At 40.5% G+C, this 20,660-nt stretch overlaps 1 protein-coding gene across 1 annotated transcript in view; it reads left to right on the top strand.

The window, feature by feature from the left end:
• The window catches only part of DGKI (diacylglycerol kinase iota), a 415,071-nt gene that overhangs the window by 193,657 nt on the left and 200,754 nt on the right, over positions 1-20,660 (top strand). Inside the window, exons 7-8 of the mRNA XM_026511631.4 lie at positions 10,070-10,141; positions 13,346-13,462. Of these exons, the coding sequence (XP_026367416.3) occupies positions 10,070-10,141; positions 13,346-13,462 (189 nt within the window). The remainder of the gene's footprint in view (positions 1-10,069; positions 10,142-13,345; positions 13,463-20,660) is intronic.

Genomic DNA, 20,660 nt, shown 5'->3' with positions numbered 1-20,660 from the left:
ATGTCATCTAATAAATGGGTCAGGACAGTATTCCTCAGCGTAGAGTATGCTGCCTCCAGAACCCAAAGAGGCCTACACAGTGCCGTGCTTCATTGCTAGTAGTCAAATTGTGAAATCTAATCGTCTTTCCTTTAGATTGGACAGGATGTTCTTGTATGCCCTCGACCACTACACCCTAGAAGCTTCCCTGATGTGTGGGACCTCTGTTTTTTAGTAGTGCTTATCTCCCCACCTTCTGTCTCATTATGACCTCCAACTTACTTGCCATTTCTTGCCATCCATTTAGACGCGATGGCATTGATAGAGTAAACCAAGTGGTGTTCTGCAGAATGTTCATATGGTTCAGGTCCCTTTGCACTACATTTGGATAGGATTCAGAGAAGTTAAAAGCCCTGTTAATTCTACCAAGTGAATGTAAACAGTTTTTGATTCTCTTTTCAGAAAGGGATGGAAAATAAATCATTTGCCAAATCAATGGCCCTATGTCATACACTCAAGTTCAGAGGATCTCTGCATTTAGATACAGTGGGTTGAGTTTGTGGTAATCCAGCATTATTCTCCTGTATCATGTCTGGTTTTGTAGGAGCTCAGCTTGTGAATTAAATGGGGATATTTTGGGGACCACTACCACGGCTTCTTGTAGTCCTTAAGGATGGCATGTAAAGGGGTAATAATTTAAAAAAAACATAAACACAATACCATTGTCATAACTTAAAAGTTAATCATTTAATATCATCTAGTACCCATTACTTCTGAGAATGTGACATTGGTTTTGATTTAGATATGACTGGGGGGGTGGTTTATGGTTTCACTTGGGCTTCCTCCCTATGCCAGCTCTTGTACAACAGGCCAAGAAACCAATAATTGGAGTTCTGCCAAATATACCAGATATGTTCACTCCAATTACACAATTAGGAATCAGGGAAATTAATCCTGGTGGATTTGTGGAGCCAGTAGACTCTCTGTGACCCAGTCCTGGCCCAGGACTTTATTTTTTTAATTAATTTTTTAACATCCCTACTCTAACAGGGCACCAAAATATTGCTTCATACCCAGGTCCTAGAATATGCATATCAACTTGGACTCCTGTCCAGTAGTCTTTAGAATATTTGGACATTTCTGCCTCCCTAGTGTACAGCTACCCAGGTAAATGTCTGTAGATCCTTTTAGTTAGAGGCTGGGGAAATGTTGCTATAGACCTTTGCTAAGATCTTGCAGGATTTTTCTCCTGTGGACTTGCTCTCTCTAATCAGTGAGTTTTATCTTTGGAAACTGGCCTAAGTCTAGAAATGAGGCAAAAGATTATGACTCTGTGGGAGCATTTGTCCTCATATCTCTTGATCCTCCATTCTTGATTTCTTATCATTGTATGGATTGAGCAATACCCATTTTATCTGATAATCCATCTTGACTCTAGGGAGGTCATGCTGTATTACCCATTTGATAGGCCTCTGTGGGTCAAGCCCCCTCGGCTGCAACTTCAGTCTTGCAGTAATTGTACCCACCTTGCTTCAGTGGTTAAGTGCTGCTGTATGGTCCCTATTATTTTGGGATTCTGTAATCCCAGTTGCTGTCAGAATGCTCATTCCATAAGGCATTTCCTACCATCAGACCTAACCTACAGAGGAGGGCTTCTCAACAATGATGGTGTCCTTCTTACCAGGTTTTCACTGCTTTTGTAAGGGGAATATTCTTTGCATCCTCTTGCAGAACAGAGTCAACTAATGGATTTTCCAGCTGTACCTAATACAGCAACTCTATCATGCCTATTTCTGCGAGATTTTGATCACTTCTTCTATCACAGCAATTCTACAATTTCTACTCTGCTTAACATTAACCTTCTTTATTCAAGTTTCCAGAGTGCCATGGAGTGGTAGCATCATCTTCTGGGGTTCCTGATAATGTGCTAAATGCACTATTATAGAGGAGTGCTCCCACACTGAGAGACTCCTTTATCCAACTTGAAGTCCTGCCCCCTTTCATTCTGAACCTTCAGGATGCGGTCCCATATATCCTTTCCCATCTGAGCTGGTGCATACGGGTTACGTCCTGCAGCCGGGTCTTTTGGGATGCAGTCTGTTCTTTCTTAGTGCCTATATACCACCCTGGCTGCGCACATTGATATGAAAGGTTGTTAGGCCATTTGAAATACTACCAAGAAGAGTAATGTAACATTAGATGGTGTTTGAAAACTTGAACAACAACAAAAAAAACCAGTCCTCATTCAGTTGAGTAGAAATGCCAGAATTGCTGTGATAGAGGAAGAGACAATCAGAATCTCATAGAAATAGTGGCTCTGTTAGATAGACCTGAAAACTCCATCAGCTGACTATTAAACCCTTAAAATGAAGTCAAAACTATTTCTAGACAGCAGAAACCTTTCTCTAAAGTCACGCATTATATGGTGATATTCCTTTGACATAAATCATGAAACCAGGAGGGGCGCAATCTGAGCAATTTTGGCAAATTTTGTAAGTCTCCTTCTCAGCTGTCTGGGGACTGTTAGAGCAAAATAGCCTAACTTTGCACAAAAAGAAAGCGTAGTTAGTTCTGCCAGCAAAAGAGCATTTTCCTCAATTAGTTAAGTGTAAAAGTACCGGCCAATTATCTTCTGGAATGTCATACTGTCAGCAAGATTATGGATTAAATGGCTTCTCTGAAAAGCTGTAGTGATTTGTGTTTGGTAACTGTAGGAACATCAATCCTGTCTTTGGGAAAAGTTGCTTTTAAACAGAATAACCTTCTTGGTGAATATCAGTGTTATAATTTTATCAGTAAGTATCAATCATGGGACAATCAGATGAAGTTAATTTTCATGGATGATCATTATCATAATTGTAGCTGGTTGTATCATTAGGAAAATACTTTCATAGAAGGAACTTCCCTGGTATTCCAGGACAAAGATACAAACCCAATAGTTAATGTTTTATATGCAGTTTGGGCCGTATTGAGTATAACACTAGGTATCTGTATAAAACATTTTAGTCCTAGAATCTGGATAGTCATAAAAATATGAAGTATAAATATCACAGTCAAAAACAGTTAACATGTACATTAAAAATGTAAATCAGTAGCCATTGTTATAAGTTTAATCCTAATTATTCCTTAATTGCAAGGTCCTGGGTTGTAAGCTGTCTGCTTCCATGAAGTCATCTGTCTCTGAAATGACTAAGTTCTGGAAATCACGTCTTAGAGTCTCCATACAGTCTGACAAGTTCATGGTAGCAGTGTTAACTTTACTAAGATGACTGTGCCCCCAAATTTTGCTCCCTCAATTTATGATCTGTAGTTTATAGTGGGGCCTTCAGATAAATTAATGGAAAAAGCAAAAGCAATGAGGATAATAAGACTGACTAGGTCTGATTAATGCATCGTAATTACTGGCAACATTAGAATGGAAGGATGCAGAATGTTTTATTGAAAAATAATAAAGTGTCAATCTGTGTGTGTAAGTCAGCAATTATCCTGGAGCAAGAGCATATTATGGACAATAAAGGCATTGATAAATTTTCAGAGCCTTTAATTAATGCTGTAAAGTGTATTATAATTAAACCCAAGAGGCAAGAATTTAAGATTTTTCGAAGATAATTCTAATAAAGTCAGTGTAGAGTCATAATTTGCAACACTGTCAAAAGTTATAAAAACATTGCTTCCTACAATTCCGTTTATAAAGACATTCATTATAATTCATTTTAGGTGACCACATAGACTTACATTTTGAAAATCGTGAGTATTCATACAAATTTTAGCTTAAGACTATTTTAGTAAAATCAGTATAGGAAATTTATGAAGTTCAGGTAAAGTAGATTTTCCATGAGTAAATAAACTCTAATGTTGCATAAAATAGAATATTAATGTTGCCATTTTTTTTCTGTATTTTTTTTGTTTTCTTATTGAAGTACAGTTGACAAAATGTTATATTAATTTCAGGCATACGACATAGTGGTTTGACAAGTCTACATGCTCTGCTATGACCACAAGTATAGCTTTCATCTGTTACCATACAACACTATGACAAATCATTGACTATGTTCCCTATGCTCTACCTTCTATTCCTGTGGCTTATTCCCTAACTGGAAGCCTGTGCCTCCCACTCCCCTTTACCTATTTTGCCCATCCACCCACACCCCTGTCCTTTGGCAACCACCAGTTCTCTGTATTTATGGGTCTGTTCCTGTTTTTTGTTTGTTCATTTGTTTTGTTTTTTAGATTCCCCAGAAAGTGAAATGATATGGGTATTTGTCATTCTCTGACTTATTTCACTTGGCATAATACCCTCTAGGTCCATCCATGTTATCTCAGTGGCAACTTTTTTTTTATGGCTGAGTAATATTCCATATTTTTTTACGGTTGAGTTCCTTTTTCTGACTGAGTAGGGGTGTGTGTGTGTGTGTGTGTGTGTGTGTACGTCTTCATCCATCAGTGGACACTTAGGTTGCTTCCGTATCTTCGCTATTATAAAGCTGCAGTAGCCATAAGGGTGCATATATCAATGCTACTATATTTTCACTGTGAGAAGACCAAGGAAAAAGGCATATTATAAAAATAGCTTAATATCTACTGATTCACATTATCAGGCAAGACTGGAAGACTGGACTGAATAGTTTGTTGAGGGGAAAAAGTCAACAACTCGCATGTTGTTGGTGGTTTATGGTGGTTTTGTTAATTAAAGAGTAAAGGTTGTACCCAGATAGGGCAGAACTAGTCCGTGAGTCTACAGGTAGTTGCTCAAAACAAGTGTCATTTTTTCTTAGTCGGGAAAAGGTTTTCGATTGGTTAGATTAGATCGGTGTGGGTTTGTGCCTGGGTCACCCAAAGGTCAAACAAACACCATTTTTTATTGGCTAAAAAGATGTTTTCAATTAGGTTGGTGTGGGTCTACTCTGGGGTCAAAGGTCTTAGTTATTCATCAGCTTCAGCTGGTGGTGCTCAAGTGTCACGGTGGTTCGTGAGCCTGAGCTGGTTGAAAGCATTTGCACGGAGACAGCACAACCAGTTTGAGATCGTTAATGAGGTTCCGCTCTGATTGGAAACATTCCTTTTTCATTGTATTAAATCGCTGCGGTATTTGTGTTCCATTGGATAAGCTTACAAGAGTGGTATAACAGTTTTAAAATTTCATTTTTATTTTTCTAGAAGTAATGAACTTGCATCTGATGAACATTATAGATATTAAATATAAAATGTGTAAAAGTATATATATTTTTCAAAAATTATAGGAAGTACTTGAGAAAAAATGCTTCAAGTTCTCTGGAGATAAATATTGACTTAGTCTTATAATTCCCTTGGGTTTGCCTTTTGCAATACTTTGTGAATCTTGGACATGGGAGTGGGTATGCGGAGGTTTATTTTGTTTTTGTTGTTTAAAGTTTTGGAGGCAAAAGCAGTATCAACAATTCTGTTGGATAAAATGAAGTCAAACAGAGAATCAGGCGTGGTCAGGAGATTCCCTTCTCCAAACCTCAGTTAAATACATAAACAGTAAAATCATTTGTTGAAGTAAAGCCCTTTTTTTTTTTTTTCTGGTTTAAGCCAAGGCTATAGAACTGAGGGCCATTTGGCGTATGCCCTAGATTGCAGAAGAAAAAGATACAGCAAAGCTTTAGCTACTCAGAATAAATGTTGTTTAAATTTTATTCCAAGGACTCAATTTCATTAAAAAACTCAACCAAAAAAAAAAATGACCTTATCTCTCAGGGTTCATGGCATTTATAATTCTGAAGTCAGATCCAAAGCATCTGACCTCACATTCCTATTTTACTCTTTGATAGTGATGAACAAAATAGTCCTTAAAAATCATAGTCAGCTGAAATTCAGTAAGGGCATCTGTCAGTACCATAATATTAGATTTGGGCCAGCATTTAAAAATGAGTAATTGGGAATCTGGCTCTTTTTGCTGTGCTGAGATCCCGGCCAAAATCTCCCCATTGCAGGTGGTCTGGGGGAACTGAGTTCATGAAGGCTTTGATGTGGTTCTATTTATGTCTCTATGTTAGACAATAACCCTGAAGCCATGGCTGCTGTGACTCTGCCAGTCTAGCATCCAAAACAAAGCACAGACCTCGTTTCCAGGGGACACCACAATTCTGTATGAGCACAGTGCCCAGAGCCCTAGTTGTGGATGGCCTTGTTGTTTGTTTCTGCTATCAGTCTGGCCATCGGGACGACGGTGGACTATGTCTGTTTCTCCCTGAAGCCAGAAGGCCAGTATTCAGTAGAGGCTCATTACACACACTCTGCACCGTCAGATAGACTATCGCTAGTCCTAGACTTCGTTGGCAAGGTGGTGGGACAGGTTCCTGTTGATAGATCCTAGCAATGAAAGTATTCCTTCATTTATAGTTACGGAGTTATAAAGATCTCTCCAGTATATTGCTTCATTTTATACTTAAAACTATTTTATGGCATAGGAGAAGTTTGTATTTTTATTCTCATTTTCAGGTGAAGGGAGAAATTGAAAGGGTTAAATGATTTGCCTCCGTTCACCAGGCCAATAATTAGAAGAGCCAAGAACTATTCCCAGCTGTGTCATCTCTCCATCAGCTTCTGTTTGATCTTCAATCCCCTGCTGTATGAATTGATAGAATAGTGGCTGTGTGATAGCATTTAAGACTCTGTTCACCAGTACGCCTGACCCAGCAGCATTCAGACTTCTAGTTGTGGCTACTGCTGTGACGTCACCAATTCTACCATACTGATCGTCAGCCATGCAGCATGTCAAGGTCACAGACTTAAAAAATGCAAATTAGAATCCTACTATGCTTGCCCTGTCTATAGGGGTTAGAGGAAGGTGCAGTAAGGGACATATTTTCAGCTGGTTTGGAATGGGTTTTTAAGGTCTGGAGAGCATAAAATTTATAACTGGATCACGATGTGGTAGCAGTGACTTTCTTGTTCAATTAGAAAATATACTATGACTGTGATTTTCAAAAAACTATGCTGAATTGTAGAGATCCATTAAGAAATACTATAGGGTGCCTGGGTGGCTCAGTTGGTTAAGCATCCGACTCTTGATATCAGCTCAGGTCTTGATCTCAGGGTTGTGAGTTCAAGCGATGCATTGGGCTCCACACTAGGCATGGAGCCTACTTAAAAAAAAAAAAAAAGAAATATTACAAGGACTTCTTTCCAAGAGCTCATAATTCCATTGGAGAGATAATTCATGTGCACAAAAACTAACCAGTAACTTAGGGCAGCTGTTCATTAATGCTAAGGTGAAGACCAGGTAAGCAAGCTTGTAATCTAGCAGGAGCATCACGGTGAATTGAGGTGATCGTAGAAGACTTGGATTTTCACAGTGAAAGTAAAAGTCAGATGCTGTATGTGAAATAGTGGTAGGCATTCTAGATGATCCTTTCGGGATAACAGAGAAAAAAAATGGGCAAAAACATGGAAATGGATAAAGCATGTTGGAAATATAATGAAATCCATCCCACTAAACATAAGCATTTATAAAAGTGAGGGGTGAGGACTGATGCACAAAAGTTGATGGCTCTAAATGCCGGTATGAATAGTTGATTCTGTCATCTTGAGGAAAGTAGCTATTTGGGTCTTTTGAGATAGACACCGATATGTAAGAAGGAGCATTTTCCCTGGTAGCTGTGCCCAGGATGGAATGAAGAACACAAGGGAAACAGACTATCCAGGGAGAAAAAGTCGGCAAATGGAGCGGATGTCCCGATGTGAAGAGACCCGTCAGTGGAGCCTGCTGGCTGCTGGCTGGGAGGAGCAGGCTGGGAGGACCTGGTCGCGCCACCAGCGCTGGCCTCGGGGGGTCCCTGTGCAGACACTGCACCCGCTTCAGTATCCTTGCTCTTGGCTACAGCTTTCTTCCTCACACAGTCACAAATTGTTGCTATGGCTCTAGGAGAAGTTTTATTCATCTCTCTTCTGCCCAGTCCATCAAGAGTGGCCCGAGAGATGATGGCGAACTTGGCAAACACCTCCCATGGGAATTCATTCCTTTGTACTTAGTGCCATCCTATACCACATTGACTCATATTGAATCGAATTATATCACATTGAATTGAAAGGACCTGCCTACCTAACCCTTTGGCCCCCTGACTTTGTGTCCTCTCTGTGAGCCGTTTCTGTCAGGCAGTTCTCACTCTCAGGGCTGGGATGTGTGGGTTGTTGCTGGCACACAGCAGCAAACACCCCACCTATCCTGGTAATTCAGCCCATGTGCGTTTTACACACTGCGTCCTTTCTGTGGAAAATGATAGTATCGTTGACAGAAGGAGCCATTGTCTGGGGAGAGGTGAGCGTATTAGGGTCTCCAAGACCACCTATTTTGAAGATTTGCTAGGATTACTCCTGGGGCTCAGTAAGTATTACAGCTGTGATTTATTACGGTGAAAGGCTACAAAGCAAAATCAGCAAAGAGACAGGCACATGGCGCAAAGTCTGGAGGAAACCAGGTGCAAGCTTCAGAAAGTCCTCTTCTAACAGAGCCACAGAGGATGTGCTTAATTCCTCTGATACGAGTTGTGACAGCACGTGTCTACCAGTCTCATTAGAGGCTCAGTGCCCAGAGTTTTTACTGGGGGCTGGTTACGTAAGCACCTTCTGCATGGCACACACCCAAATCCCAGACTCGCAAAAGGAAAGCAGGTGTGCAGCATAAACCACATTGTTTGTACCAACATTTTAGGTGCAAATGAGCTGCTCTTAACTGTTTGAGGGAATTGGGGAACCCTCTTGAAATGCAAGTTTCTAGATGCCAGCCAAGGGCCAACCTTGTAAGCAGGCCTTGTAAGGAGAGCAGTCTGCTACTGCGTTAACTGCTCTGGACTTGGAATGATTGTAAGCACTTCGGTTGCTGAGAAAGGGGTATTGATGGAGAAATGTTTCAAAATCCGGGAGAGTTTGATGTTAAGTCATGTTTCTGGAAGTGAGATTTGAGTTTGGGACAAAGGAAAAGGATTCAAGGAGGAGGAATCACAGAGCCCAGAGGGCTGAAAGCGGTCTTGGTCTTCTGTCATGAGCAGAAGACGAGAGAAGCGGATGGAGAACATGAATGTGTTTTAGGAACCCAAGAGAAGGGAGAGGCTCAAATTGGAGAAAGTACTCCATGGTACAATGCTGCAGATTGGTAGGAATTCTGGGGACTGCAAAAAAGTGCCATCGGGAATTCTTAGAATAATGTGTAAATTGATTTTTTTCTTAAAATGATCTGTACACATTAAAGCAAGACTTTTCAGCCAGCACCTCAATAGCTTCCCCGCCTGTTGCATCTTTCTGATTTCTTTTGATCACTTTACAAAATCCCCTTTTCAGTCTTTTTTTGTCATTGTCTTGCATTAGTTTATTTGGGTTTAGATGTCACAGACAGATAGAAATGGATGAGCTTTGGGAAGGCTAAACAAAATTCTTTGAGCATTACTGCCTGCTTCTCTCTGGTAATTATTTAAGGGACAAGCAGCCACCAAAAAGCATCTCTTCCGTTCTTGATGGAAAAGTAATTCTGTTTGTTCATTTAAGAGGATTGTGTTTGCTATTCCATTAATCTCATTGCTTCTTGCTAGTGAAGAATAAAAATTGAAAGCTGCTTGTTTTGAGTCCCAAGGGGATGGTGAAAGTGTGTGAATTTCCGACGACACCCTTGGACGCTTCCCAGACCTTGACTTCCAGGTCCTAACTCTGATACTTAATTTCTCTCTTTGTGGGCTCTCAGATGTTGAGGTTGGGCAGCCCCTCTGAGAGGGATGCCCATCATTACAAAGAACCACATGACCCAATAGTGGCTTTTCTTTTGCTTATAATAAAAACCTGTCTGAACCACATTTATTTGGGGGAAAAGAAACAACTCCTTTTGTGGCTGACTTTGAGGAGTCAGTGGCACAGAAAATACTGGGGTCTCCTCTCACACTCCAGCTGATTCAGGAGGGCGAAGTTCTTGGATGGCAGAGGGTGGAGGACATAAGTGCTGAATGTAGCCTTTGCAGTCCCTTGAGACACCTTGAGTGATAGGGCCACTTTTGGCTTTACTTCATTGGACTTCAGAGGGCAAATGCGTGCTGTGATTGAAGTGGTTTTAAATTCTCTATCTCTTGTCCTAATATCCCAGGGCTTCCAGCAAAAATTCTCCTTCCACAGTAAAGAGATTGTGGCTATCAGCTGTTCCTGGTGCAAGCAGGCGGTAAGTTTGGGGACAAAATGAAACAAAACGGGCTTATGTTTTATCTCAGTAGACTTACATCGTTACTTGAGTTGCTGTCTGTAAGTGGAAGGTTATTCTAATTTATTATTTCTCTCACATAGGATCCTTGAAGGAAGAAAGATTAAAACTATAGAACTATAGCTTATATGACCTGGGAGAAATGATAGAGATCAATTAACCCTTTCCTTTATATACACTGAAGCCTAGGATCAGAGACTGGGAAAACCTCCCCTGGTTCTAACCCTGGGTCTAGAAGCAAGGACTTCTCACCCCTAGACTGTATTTCTTCCACTACACTAGATTGTTGATTACTCCTCTATGGTTGGAAGTTGCAACATTAGATAATCCCTCTAACACCAGAATCCGGCCATGTTGGTTCTTCTGTTTTTGATGTGGGCGACTTTCTTATGGGGTAGTGTTGGGTTAAGGAGTAGTCTCATACCCTTCTTTAGGCTTGGCTTTTGTTACAGCTATGTGTATGCTCATTGAAATGTAGCTCTTCTTTACATTTGAGCATATATATTCATTAGGATCCAATGGTAGTTTCCCTGTTTTCCTCTTTTATCTATACTTTGTCCATTTTTAACAACTCTGTTTCAACCAGATGGTTCATTTTCTTGTTTTCTTATGAAACTCTTCCTTTTTTAACCAGACCATCTTAACTCATGGGTTGGCAGACTATGGCCCATAGACCAAGTCTGACTGCTGCCTATTCTTATAAATAACATTTTATTGGAACACAGCCATGCCCATACATTTATATATTGTCTATGGCTTCTTTCATGTCACAACAGCAGAGTTGAGTAGTTGCAACATGGACAGTACGGCCCCCTTAAAGCTCATCTATTTACTATGTGGGCCTTTTATAGAAAAAGTTTGTGGACCCCTGCTCTAATCTCTCATTTCATCTACTTTGTTGAATGACTGTATAATTGGGACATAGAGTCCACTCATTGCACAGACAACCTGAAAAGAAAGGGCTGCAGTGTTCCAGGTAAGTTAAGGGTTTATATGAAGACTTCAGCCCTCTACACACACCACATTTGACTAGCCAAAAAAGCCCACAGGGCAAGAACAGATGCATTTAGTTGAAACACATAAAATTGACATCTTCGTGGGTCAAAAACTTTTGAGTTTTGAGAATTTTATAAAGTTTGACCTAATCTCTCTAGCATAACTTCCCTAGGTCCCCAAGTATCAGGAGAGCCTACTGTTACTAGGTAGGGATGCATTGGTCTGGAAATCTCAGTGCTCACTGTATCCCTATCATCAACATTTTCTAGGCATTTTCATTTCCTTTCAGTTAATTTTTACACAAATAATCTTTGTGCTTATGTTCAAGAACATGCTGACAAAGGTAAGGTCATCCTAGTCCTTGAATGAAACTGTACTATCACGACAGTATGTCCACCTGGAGACAAAGAAGCTCATTCAGGTTCCAGGCGTCCCTGAGAATATCTGTGCTGCCGGTTTCCCTGACCTGTTGAGGCCCCATGTGTGGGAGAGCATCACTGGTAGTTTGAGCTCCTATAGACAGTGTCTACTCCACCCCTGTAGCTACCAGCCTGTGGGTAGATGGTTTATCCAGGGTCCACTAATTTGGGAACTCAGTCCCACTTTACGTGGTACGTATGTTCTCTTGTCATTAATTTATAGTCCAGTTGAATCTGATTGTAGGTGATTTTGCAAGAAGTAAAGATGCAAAACATCTTAAGACAAATTACCTTGGTGATAGATTTTAACCCTACAGGTAATCCCTTCTAGGATATCTGATGTCCAACAAGTGCTGTCTATAGGTACTTTCTGCAGCAAGAAAAAAAACCAAACCCCCCCCCCCAAAAACTGGGTTCAAGAGCTGTTTTGGGGGGGGTTAGTCTCTGACTCCCCCTTGTAAAAGTTAGGCACTTCTGGACAAAGCTCTTAGTCTGTCTACATTGGCTATTACTCAAGTATAAGTTGAGAGTTGAAATAGGTCATCTCAGAGATCTTGGCCATTTTAGAAAAGCAGTGGACGTACATTTAGGGATTTATTTGAATTGCTAAAAGAAAATCAATTTTTGAAGAAAGTATTCAAATAATATTTTCTAGTATATCCCTGTTTGCAGATGACAAATAACTGGTTGTAGGGGAAATTACTAACTTATTTTGCATTCATACTTAATTGGTAATTTGCTACAGGATCATGTAAGGATAGGTAGAAATGAAAACAAATCCCCTCTGTGACATAATTGGGGTGGCCATATTTGCCAGGTTTCCTGAGACAGTTCTAATTTATGTTTGTTGTTCCAACATAATTATTAGCAGTGCTCCCTTTCATTCTTAAAATTGTTCCCGTTAAGATGACAAAATATGGTTCCATTAAGTATAATACAGTAGAAACGGATGTTAAAGTTCTTAAAAATCACTGATTAAAACTTTAAGGCCCACAACTATTGTATAATGTGGATTTTGTTTATTAGGCAAAAAATCGTTACTGCACATCATTATCACTTTACACACAAAAGATGATGGTCACTCAGTCCATTGGTACAGAGTTAAACCACTAATCCTGCAGTATTGTTATGATCATCAGTCTATATTTACTTCCTTTCAAAAACAGGAAGCCTTTTAGACTTACCAAGTGTAGTTAGGGTCATTGCATTTTTTAGCAACCCCAGACAAACCCAGAAGAGGCAATCTCTTTGTTTTCTCTTGGATTAAGAACTCTCTAGAAAAGACCTCTTGCTTCTTTCCTGGGTTTCCAAAACTAGAAGGACTACCCAAGGTAGATTTACACCTATGATTAGAAAAAAGAGAGGCAGGTGGGAGAACCTTTCTGCTTGCCTTCGTTGCCTCCCCCGCGTTATCCCACAAGTCTGTGACAGGTGCAAGTTAAGTGCAACAAAATTATATCCCAGGTTAGAATTAATAGAACCCTCGAGACCTCGGTATATAAATATCCTATTAGAAGCTTATAAAGTTTTAGCTGGCCTTGACCTACAAGATTGATTTCTTTATCAGTTTGTAAAGTGGCATGAGCTCCCAATCTGGTCCCTCCATCTGGGGCTGTTTGGGTGGTGATAAGGAGCATGTGTCTTCAGGGTCCGCGAGGCTGGGTGAGTGCCTGCACGGGTGTTCGTATTCCTTCTTGCTTTAGCGGTGCCCTTCACCCGGGATTGTTTATTGGCCTATTTTTCTCCTCAGTTTCACAATAAGGTGACCTGCTTCATGCTGCATCACATTGAGGAACCCTGCTCCCTGGGGGCTCACGCTGCTGTTATTGTCCCGCCCACCTGGATCATTAAGGTGAAGAAACCTCAGGTAACTTCTGGGACCCTGGTGCTGCTGGCCCAGTGCAGAGAAAAAGGAACTGCTGCTTCTTGCTTTTCTTGCCCTGACTCTTTGTTGATGGTTCCGAAAATCTCTGCTCACTCCTCCCCACAGCCCCATGCTTAGTTTCCCTAGTTCATCCCATTAGCCCACCACTTTACTGCAGTTGGGCTCTCTCATGCAACCAGCCTCCCTTTCCTGAAGAAATCCAAGTTCCACAGCAGGAATGGTTCCTTCCCATTCATGTGCTAATGATGTTCTCTCTGGGTGTTCTCCTGAGTTCATTAAATACCAGTGGTGGGTGCAGCTAATTCTTACACAACTCTCTTCTCTTCCAGCCTGGGCATCCCCAGGGAGTGAATGTGAGGGCAAACTGTGCAGGCTTCATTGTTTGGTTGAGATTACCACCACTTCCAACCTGAACGGCAGACTGTGGGTCATGACCTTCCTAAATACACAAGGCCTGCTCAGAGAGCAACACTCTTTTCTTAAGGCAAAGTAGAATTTATCCTCTTAATACCTAATCTCATTCTGTATTCAATTCTTGTTGTACATTCTGTCCTAGAGCGTCTCTGCGATGTTCCGGGAAACCTTAGCGGTTTCTCAACAAGGTCGTAATCTTCCATAGCGAAATTTCTACCTTCATACAGTACATCTTAGACCATGAGCTCCAAGTTACGGGATGGCAGACTCCGGGGGAAAGATGATACCTCTCCTAGGGATGCAGCCACCTTAGGGTGTCCTGTTGAATGTAATATCTGTAAAAGAGAAGGCAGTCCCACGTTATACGGTCTTCAAAATCATCATGCAGTTTATTCTCATTGACTCGGTTTTATTTCAAAAACTGGTGGATCAAGGACACTGTTTTGCTTTGTGTGTTTTACATAAAGTTCAGCTTCTGTGGGCGAGCAACATTTAGTAAAAATATTTCCTAGTTAGAGTCCACGAAAGCCCATGGGAAATCTCTTCCATAGGCAAGTGCGATATCTATACATTAAAAAATGGGGAGCCTAGCTTTTTCATCTTACATTTTAGAGCTGTTAAATGAGTGGCCCAAGGTGATAGCAAGTGTAGAACTGTGTTTGAAATTCCAGTACTGATTTCCAATTTACTGTTAATTCAAAGTCTCTAACTTTTTGCTTCTTTGGTTCCCCAATCCCTAAAATTCAGTAATCTCTCTAAGAGTTTTATATTAAATATTCGGTTAAATCAACATGTTTTCATTGAACACCTTGATGGTATTAAGAAAGCTTCTAGGCATTTTTATGTAATGCATGATCCTTGCTCTGGAGAAATGCGTAGTTTTCTCAAGGAAAGATCAGGGAGAGTCTCATGAAGGAGGTGAGTTCTATTCTACCTCTTCAAAGATAGGTGGGATTTAGATCGATGGAGAAGAGAGCAAATAGCAGGCAGGAGAACGGTATGAGCAAGGGTGCTGTGTCCAAAATTATATTCATAGGGTGTGAGACTACATGGGTGGTGGTGTATTTCTGTGATGTTGCTTTCAAAAGAACAGGATTTCAGATTGTTCACTCTTAATTCTAAGACTGATCAGTGAGTTCGGGAGCTCTGATTCTAATCCACTATCATAAAGCTGTCCATCAGCCTTTCACCATTTTATCCATTAAGGATTATTACCTGAATCTATTATATTAGAGGTTACCAAGAGGTGGTTTTTCCAATTTTTACTCTTCTTTATTTTCCTGATGGTAATAAGGGAACTAAAAAATAAAGCTAATACATAACAGATGCTTGAGTGTTTACCTTTGTTTATAAATTTTCAGAATAATAAGTTAGTACCTCAGCAATGTTATTAGTTGGCTAAGGGTGGTGGTGGTGGTTTTTGGAGAATATCATTATGAATTATCAACTTGCCTCATGTGATATATGTATAAAATGTGATATATATGAAGTATATGATGTCTCAATCCATGGGCATCATTTTTTTATATTCATATTGTTTCATATTTGACCAGTTAGACCCCCTTCCAGATGGCTCTTGTCTCCATTTTTCATGAGCCATGAGGGTTTTGATGCCTTCCTTGGTTTCAGGAATCATATCTTGTTCCAGGATCATCTTATGCATTTCCTGTCCATACCGGGAAACAGCCATTTCTCCGAGGAATCTTGGATACCTTTAATGGCGGATGGTATTACAGTTCACAGTCTGGTTGCTAAAGTCCAGATTGTTTTCATCACACACCCTTTTATTGTCCTTCTGTGATTCAGAAAAGTGTAATAATAAGAAAAACTAACATGTACTGAATGTTTTTTTTTTGTATTAGGAAATATTTTAAGTACTTCACATTCGGTATCTCATTTTACCATCAAGTACTCTATGAGGCAGGTATCCTATTCCCATGCTGTAGCTGAGGAAAGTGAGGAATTAAAAGTTAAATAAATTATCCAGAGCCATATAGTTATTTAATAGTTTGAGGTAACATTTGAACCCAGGAATTGTGATTCTGGAAACCAAGCTCTTAATGATATGTCATGCTGTTTCACTGTCTTATTATAGCAAGCCTTGCTGAGTCACATATCTTTAAAAGTTTTGTAGTCCCTCCTCCTATGGGCCCCAAAAAGAACTTAATGAATTAACCAAATTCCATTTGAAAGCCAGTGTGTGATGAGTGTGGGGGACAATACGGTAGTGGTTAAGAGCTCTAGCTTATGATCCAGACTGCCTAGATTCATAAACTTGCTCTGCTGTTTAATAACTTGTGTAATCTCAAAGAATTTAAACTCTTCGACTTCTCATCTGCAAAGTGTAAATAATACTCGTACCTAACTACAGGGTTTTCATGAGGACTAATGAGCTAAAAAATAAAAATAAAATACCTAGAACAGCACCTAGCTCATTGTAAGACTTAATAAATGTTAGCTCTTGTTATTTTCCTTATTGAGTACAGGGTATCAAATGAAGTTCTACATCAACAGATGAAAACCAGTAACAGAAGTTATTGTTCCCTGAGCCATCTGTATTACACTGAGAGACGAAGGGAAGAGAAGGATTCTCATGGGGACAGAGGCAGAGTAAGGGGCCAGAGTCTGGTGTCTGGTGTGCTCTCGAGTGTACCTTGAGATGCCACTGTAACTATTGTATGTTACACTGTAGTGGGACTGTGTGACCACTAGCATGATCCTTATCCCATGGGAGAGAGTTAAGAGCTATTCATTTACTGAACTGAAGAACTGAAGAAGACCAGGTGAGTATCCACAACCACAAAGTGAAAGGAGGAAGAGAATCCCGCAAAATAGGGGGTGACCTATCATAGCACAGAGTTTCCATTATGAAAAATGGAAAGAAAAACAGGACAGTCGTCAGTGTTAAATTCTGTAGGCATTAAAAAATAACGAGGATTGAGAAGAGTCTTTGTGTTTGGCTCTAGATCAGTGATGACCATCAAAACTATAGTTTGTAGAGTGTGGGTGGCAAGCTGCTACTGATGGTGTGGAAGCAGTGAGATAAAAGAATTCACTGGAAACATTGAGAAGTGCTTAAAAAAGAATTTGGAAATTAAATGGAGAACAGCAGACAAAATGTTTTTCCTACTTGTAGAATTTCTGTATATTTTTTTCTGCATATTTCTGTATGCAAGGACACTGCTTAAAAACAAGAAGATATTCTTAACTGAGTGAAGTAGACATTTAATTCCATTCACAGATGCCATTATATGCAGCGGGAGGTCCACAGATGAAACAGATGTTCATCTGATGTCCACAAAGTGTATCCTCCCTAGGTGAGAAAATTGATACAACAAACTAAGTCTCTGGGCAGGGAGTTTGTGGAATTCAGGCACATATAAATCCCTAATAAAAAGAGTGGTCTTCATGTATCTGGAAGGTTTGCCTTGGTCATCAGCATGCATCTTTTAGGACAGATATACACAGGGTGGTGAGAGGAGGATGCCCACAGGCTGCTTGAACCAGCCATGGTCTGTGAGAGGCCAACACGTCTAAGGCATTGAGTGGTAAGCATGACCCAAGATATAGCAATGAGGTAGAAACATGAAGAACTGTGCGATTTTGGTTGTGGAGATTGTTGGAGGCTAAGCAGAAAATGCTGTTTGTGCTTGGTCTTGAAGGATGTAAGGGGCCTCACTGGGAAAAAGGATGAAGAAGGACAACACAAGTTTATAGAACATTCTGAGAACAACTGTTAGGGTGGATCGCCAAATAAAGTCAGCTTTATTTGTGAAGCTTATGTCTAAAAAATGACTCTAGAGAGAAAGAAACCTACTTGAGTGTATAATGGTCAGGAAAAGCAGGTTGTAAAGAGGTGGAATTAAGTTGTATATTTTCCATCTCTGTTAAAAGATGGCTGGCTCTGAGTAGATCATCGCTCTGGGACCAGCTGTGTGAAGCTTGGACGGTAAGGGGAACAAGGGCTGGTCTGGCTGATTTGCTGGGTTTCATCACCAAATTATTTGGAGGGACCTAGAAAATAAAAGATGATGGAATTTAGATGACAGTCCAGAAATAAAAGAGAACCAAATTTTAAGAATCAAGCACAAATCTGTTCATATATTTAAAGGCAAAGTTATATTTAAAGTTACAGATGTCAGTGTTTCTCCTCTGGACTGAAAATGTTAGGGGATAATATTTTGACTTGATAAACAAGTTAAAGATGTTGAAATACTAGTGCGAGTGCTTGGAGCTGATGGAGAAAGACCCACGATATGTGAATTTTTGTGGGGTCAAGTTATAGGAGACTAGAGATGTGTGTTTTTAATAAATGACATCATCCTACACATAGTATTTTAAAACTTGGCTTTCCTAATTAAAAAAAAAAATCTTGGGGAAAAGTCTGTATTAATACATCTAGATTTAACTCCTTTTTAAACTGCTATATATATTCCATATTATAAATATACTACAGTTTATTTAGCCAACTCCCTGCTGGTGAAGATCTGTATTGTTTCTGATGGTCTACTTAAAAAAAATGCTGCAAGCACTTCCTTCCTAGCCCGTATGGCTCTCTCCATGTTAGTCCTTATTCCTTACGATTGGATAATGTGAAAATGCTAGAGACCCAGGACATGTAATAGCCAGGATCAACCATCTCTCTCAGAATTGCTCCAGCCATTTCTTTTGGTCAGTTCTGAAGGTTAGGCAATACTTGTTGTGATTTAACCAAACATGCCTGAGAAATGGCATAGAACCTGTCCTTACCTTTTGGAATTCGTTTTATTTCTCTGCTTGCCCATCCTCAGAACAACTTTTTTTTTTTTAAAGATTTTATTTATTTATTTGACAGAGAGAGAGACAGCCAGTGAGGGAGGGAACACAGGCAGGGGGAGTGGGAGAGGAAGAAGCAGGCTCCCAGCGGAGGAGCCTGATGTGGGGCTCGATCCCAGGACCTGGGATCACACCCTGAGCCGAAGGCAGACGCTCAACGACTGCGCCACCCAGGCGCCCCTCAGAACAACTTTTGTCCCAGCGGTGCAGCCAGAGCAGGGCAGCTTGAGAACACTCCTAGAGCTGACGTCCATGCCTCTCCTACCACCCATCAGAGGTGTGTCCAGCATGTGATGGCAAAGACTTCATTTGGGATGAAGAAGTGTGAGATATTTTCTCTTTAGAGTTATTATAGCCAGTCCTTTGGGATCCCATAATGTGGGGAAAGCCCTGAAGACTATTAAGAAGTAGTTAAGTTTTATTCCCAGTTGAGTGATTTACCCATAGGCATTTTTTTAAACAGCCCAGGAAGGGGTTCTGACTATGATAGAGACTTGTGGTAGGATTATTTCTGTAGTAAAGTAGTACTGCCCCAATACCCGGTACAAAAAAACCAGAAGCCCTTATCTATTCTTAGGACTTGTACACAACAGTGGGCACAGAATGTTCAGGGGAAAATGCTGTTAGAGTCTGAAAAATGCAAAAATCCACACGAGGGTACAGCATTTCACTGTTGGGGTGCTGTTCAGCTTGCCAAGTGAACCCTTCGTATTACCGAGTTAGCTGCCCTTGAGAACAGGGATGTTCTGTTGTAGAACACAGCACAAGCATTAATGGTTTCTTGAACAATACCACCAGCAAGTCTACAAAATAACTTTTTGGAATAATTTTTATGTTCTTGAAAAGCATGCTATTTTAACTCTCACCACAAGACTGACCCAGGCAGGGTGAGCAATATCTTAGACTAGCAAGACTAGCTGACTCGTCTTGTCATGGCTGAAACACAACCCAAATCTGCTTCCACATCCATCTGTTCCTCATTGGATGATGACACCTTCTAAAAGAAGTTCTGTGTTGAGACCGAGATACATATTTACACACGAACAGAAGGAAGCCTCGGGGATTTTGAGGTGTGCTGTGAAATCCCAAACTGCTTATCTTTTGCTATTTGGCTATCCATAGGGCCGTAAGCTTACTCCGAGCTCACATAGAAACATCCAGGCACTGTAAGTCAGCCACTGTGCTTCATCTGGGCCCCCTTCTTGTTCTGTGAGATGAGAAAGCCCCCACGTGCCTTTGGCTCCATGAGGCTCAGAGGCATTCGTAATTGCTGCATCTGTGTGGAAAAGGCCATATTGTATGTCTGTTCCTTATTAGAGCTGAGTTCCTTGCCTGCTCTGTTTTCAGACATCCCTTCTTTTGATGTGTTTTTCTAACTCTGTTTCCTAAACATGCTTGATCAGCAGAATCGCCTGAAGAACTATGATTTCGGTGATCAGGCAAGTTTAGGGAACAATTTTAGCCTGATCCATGAGACTTCTCTCTCAGAGCTTAGTTATTGAGCCCTGCCAGGAACCGAGGCCTATAGTGTGTTCCTGAAAGCACTTGGCTCCCTGCGTTGCTCTTGGCAATAAATGAACTAAAACAACAAAGGAGTTAGGAGACAAGCATTCACTTCTGAAAGATCGTTTCTAAAATCAGGAAGGACTCAGTAAGTGTTGTGAATTATAATATTGATTCATTTCAACAATGATTTGAGTGCATACTATGGGCCAGGCATTGGTGCTCGGTGCTGGGGATATGCAGCTGTGAACGAGGCAACTAACATTTATGGAAGCGCTTAACATGGGCCAAGACCAGGCTAACTGCTTCACATACCTTTTCTCCTTTTAACTTCACAACTGTCCTGTGAGGTAGGTATTACCACCTTCATTTTAAAACTAAAAAACTGTTATTTGAAAAGCTTGACTGACTTGGCCAAGGTCACAGATCTCGTAACCAGAAGACCCAG

The sequence above is a fragment of the Ursus arctos genome, unplaced genomic scaffold, assembly GCF_023065955.2.
Source record: "Ursus arctos isolate Adak ecotype North America unplaced genomic scaffold, UrsArc2.0 scaffold_3, whole genome shotgun sequence".
NCBI lineage: Eukaryota > Metazoa > Chordata > Mammalia > Carnivora > Ursidae > Ursus > Ursus arctos.
This window is presented reverse-complemented; position numbering and strand designations above follow the sequence as displayed.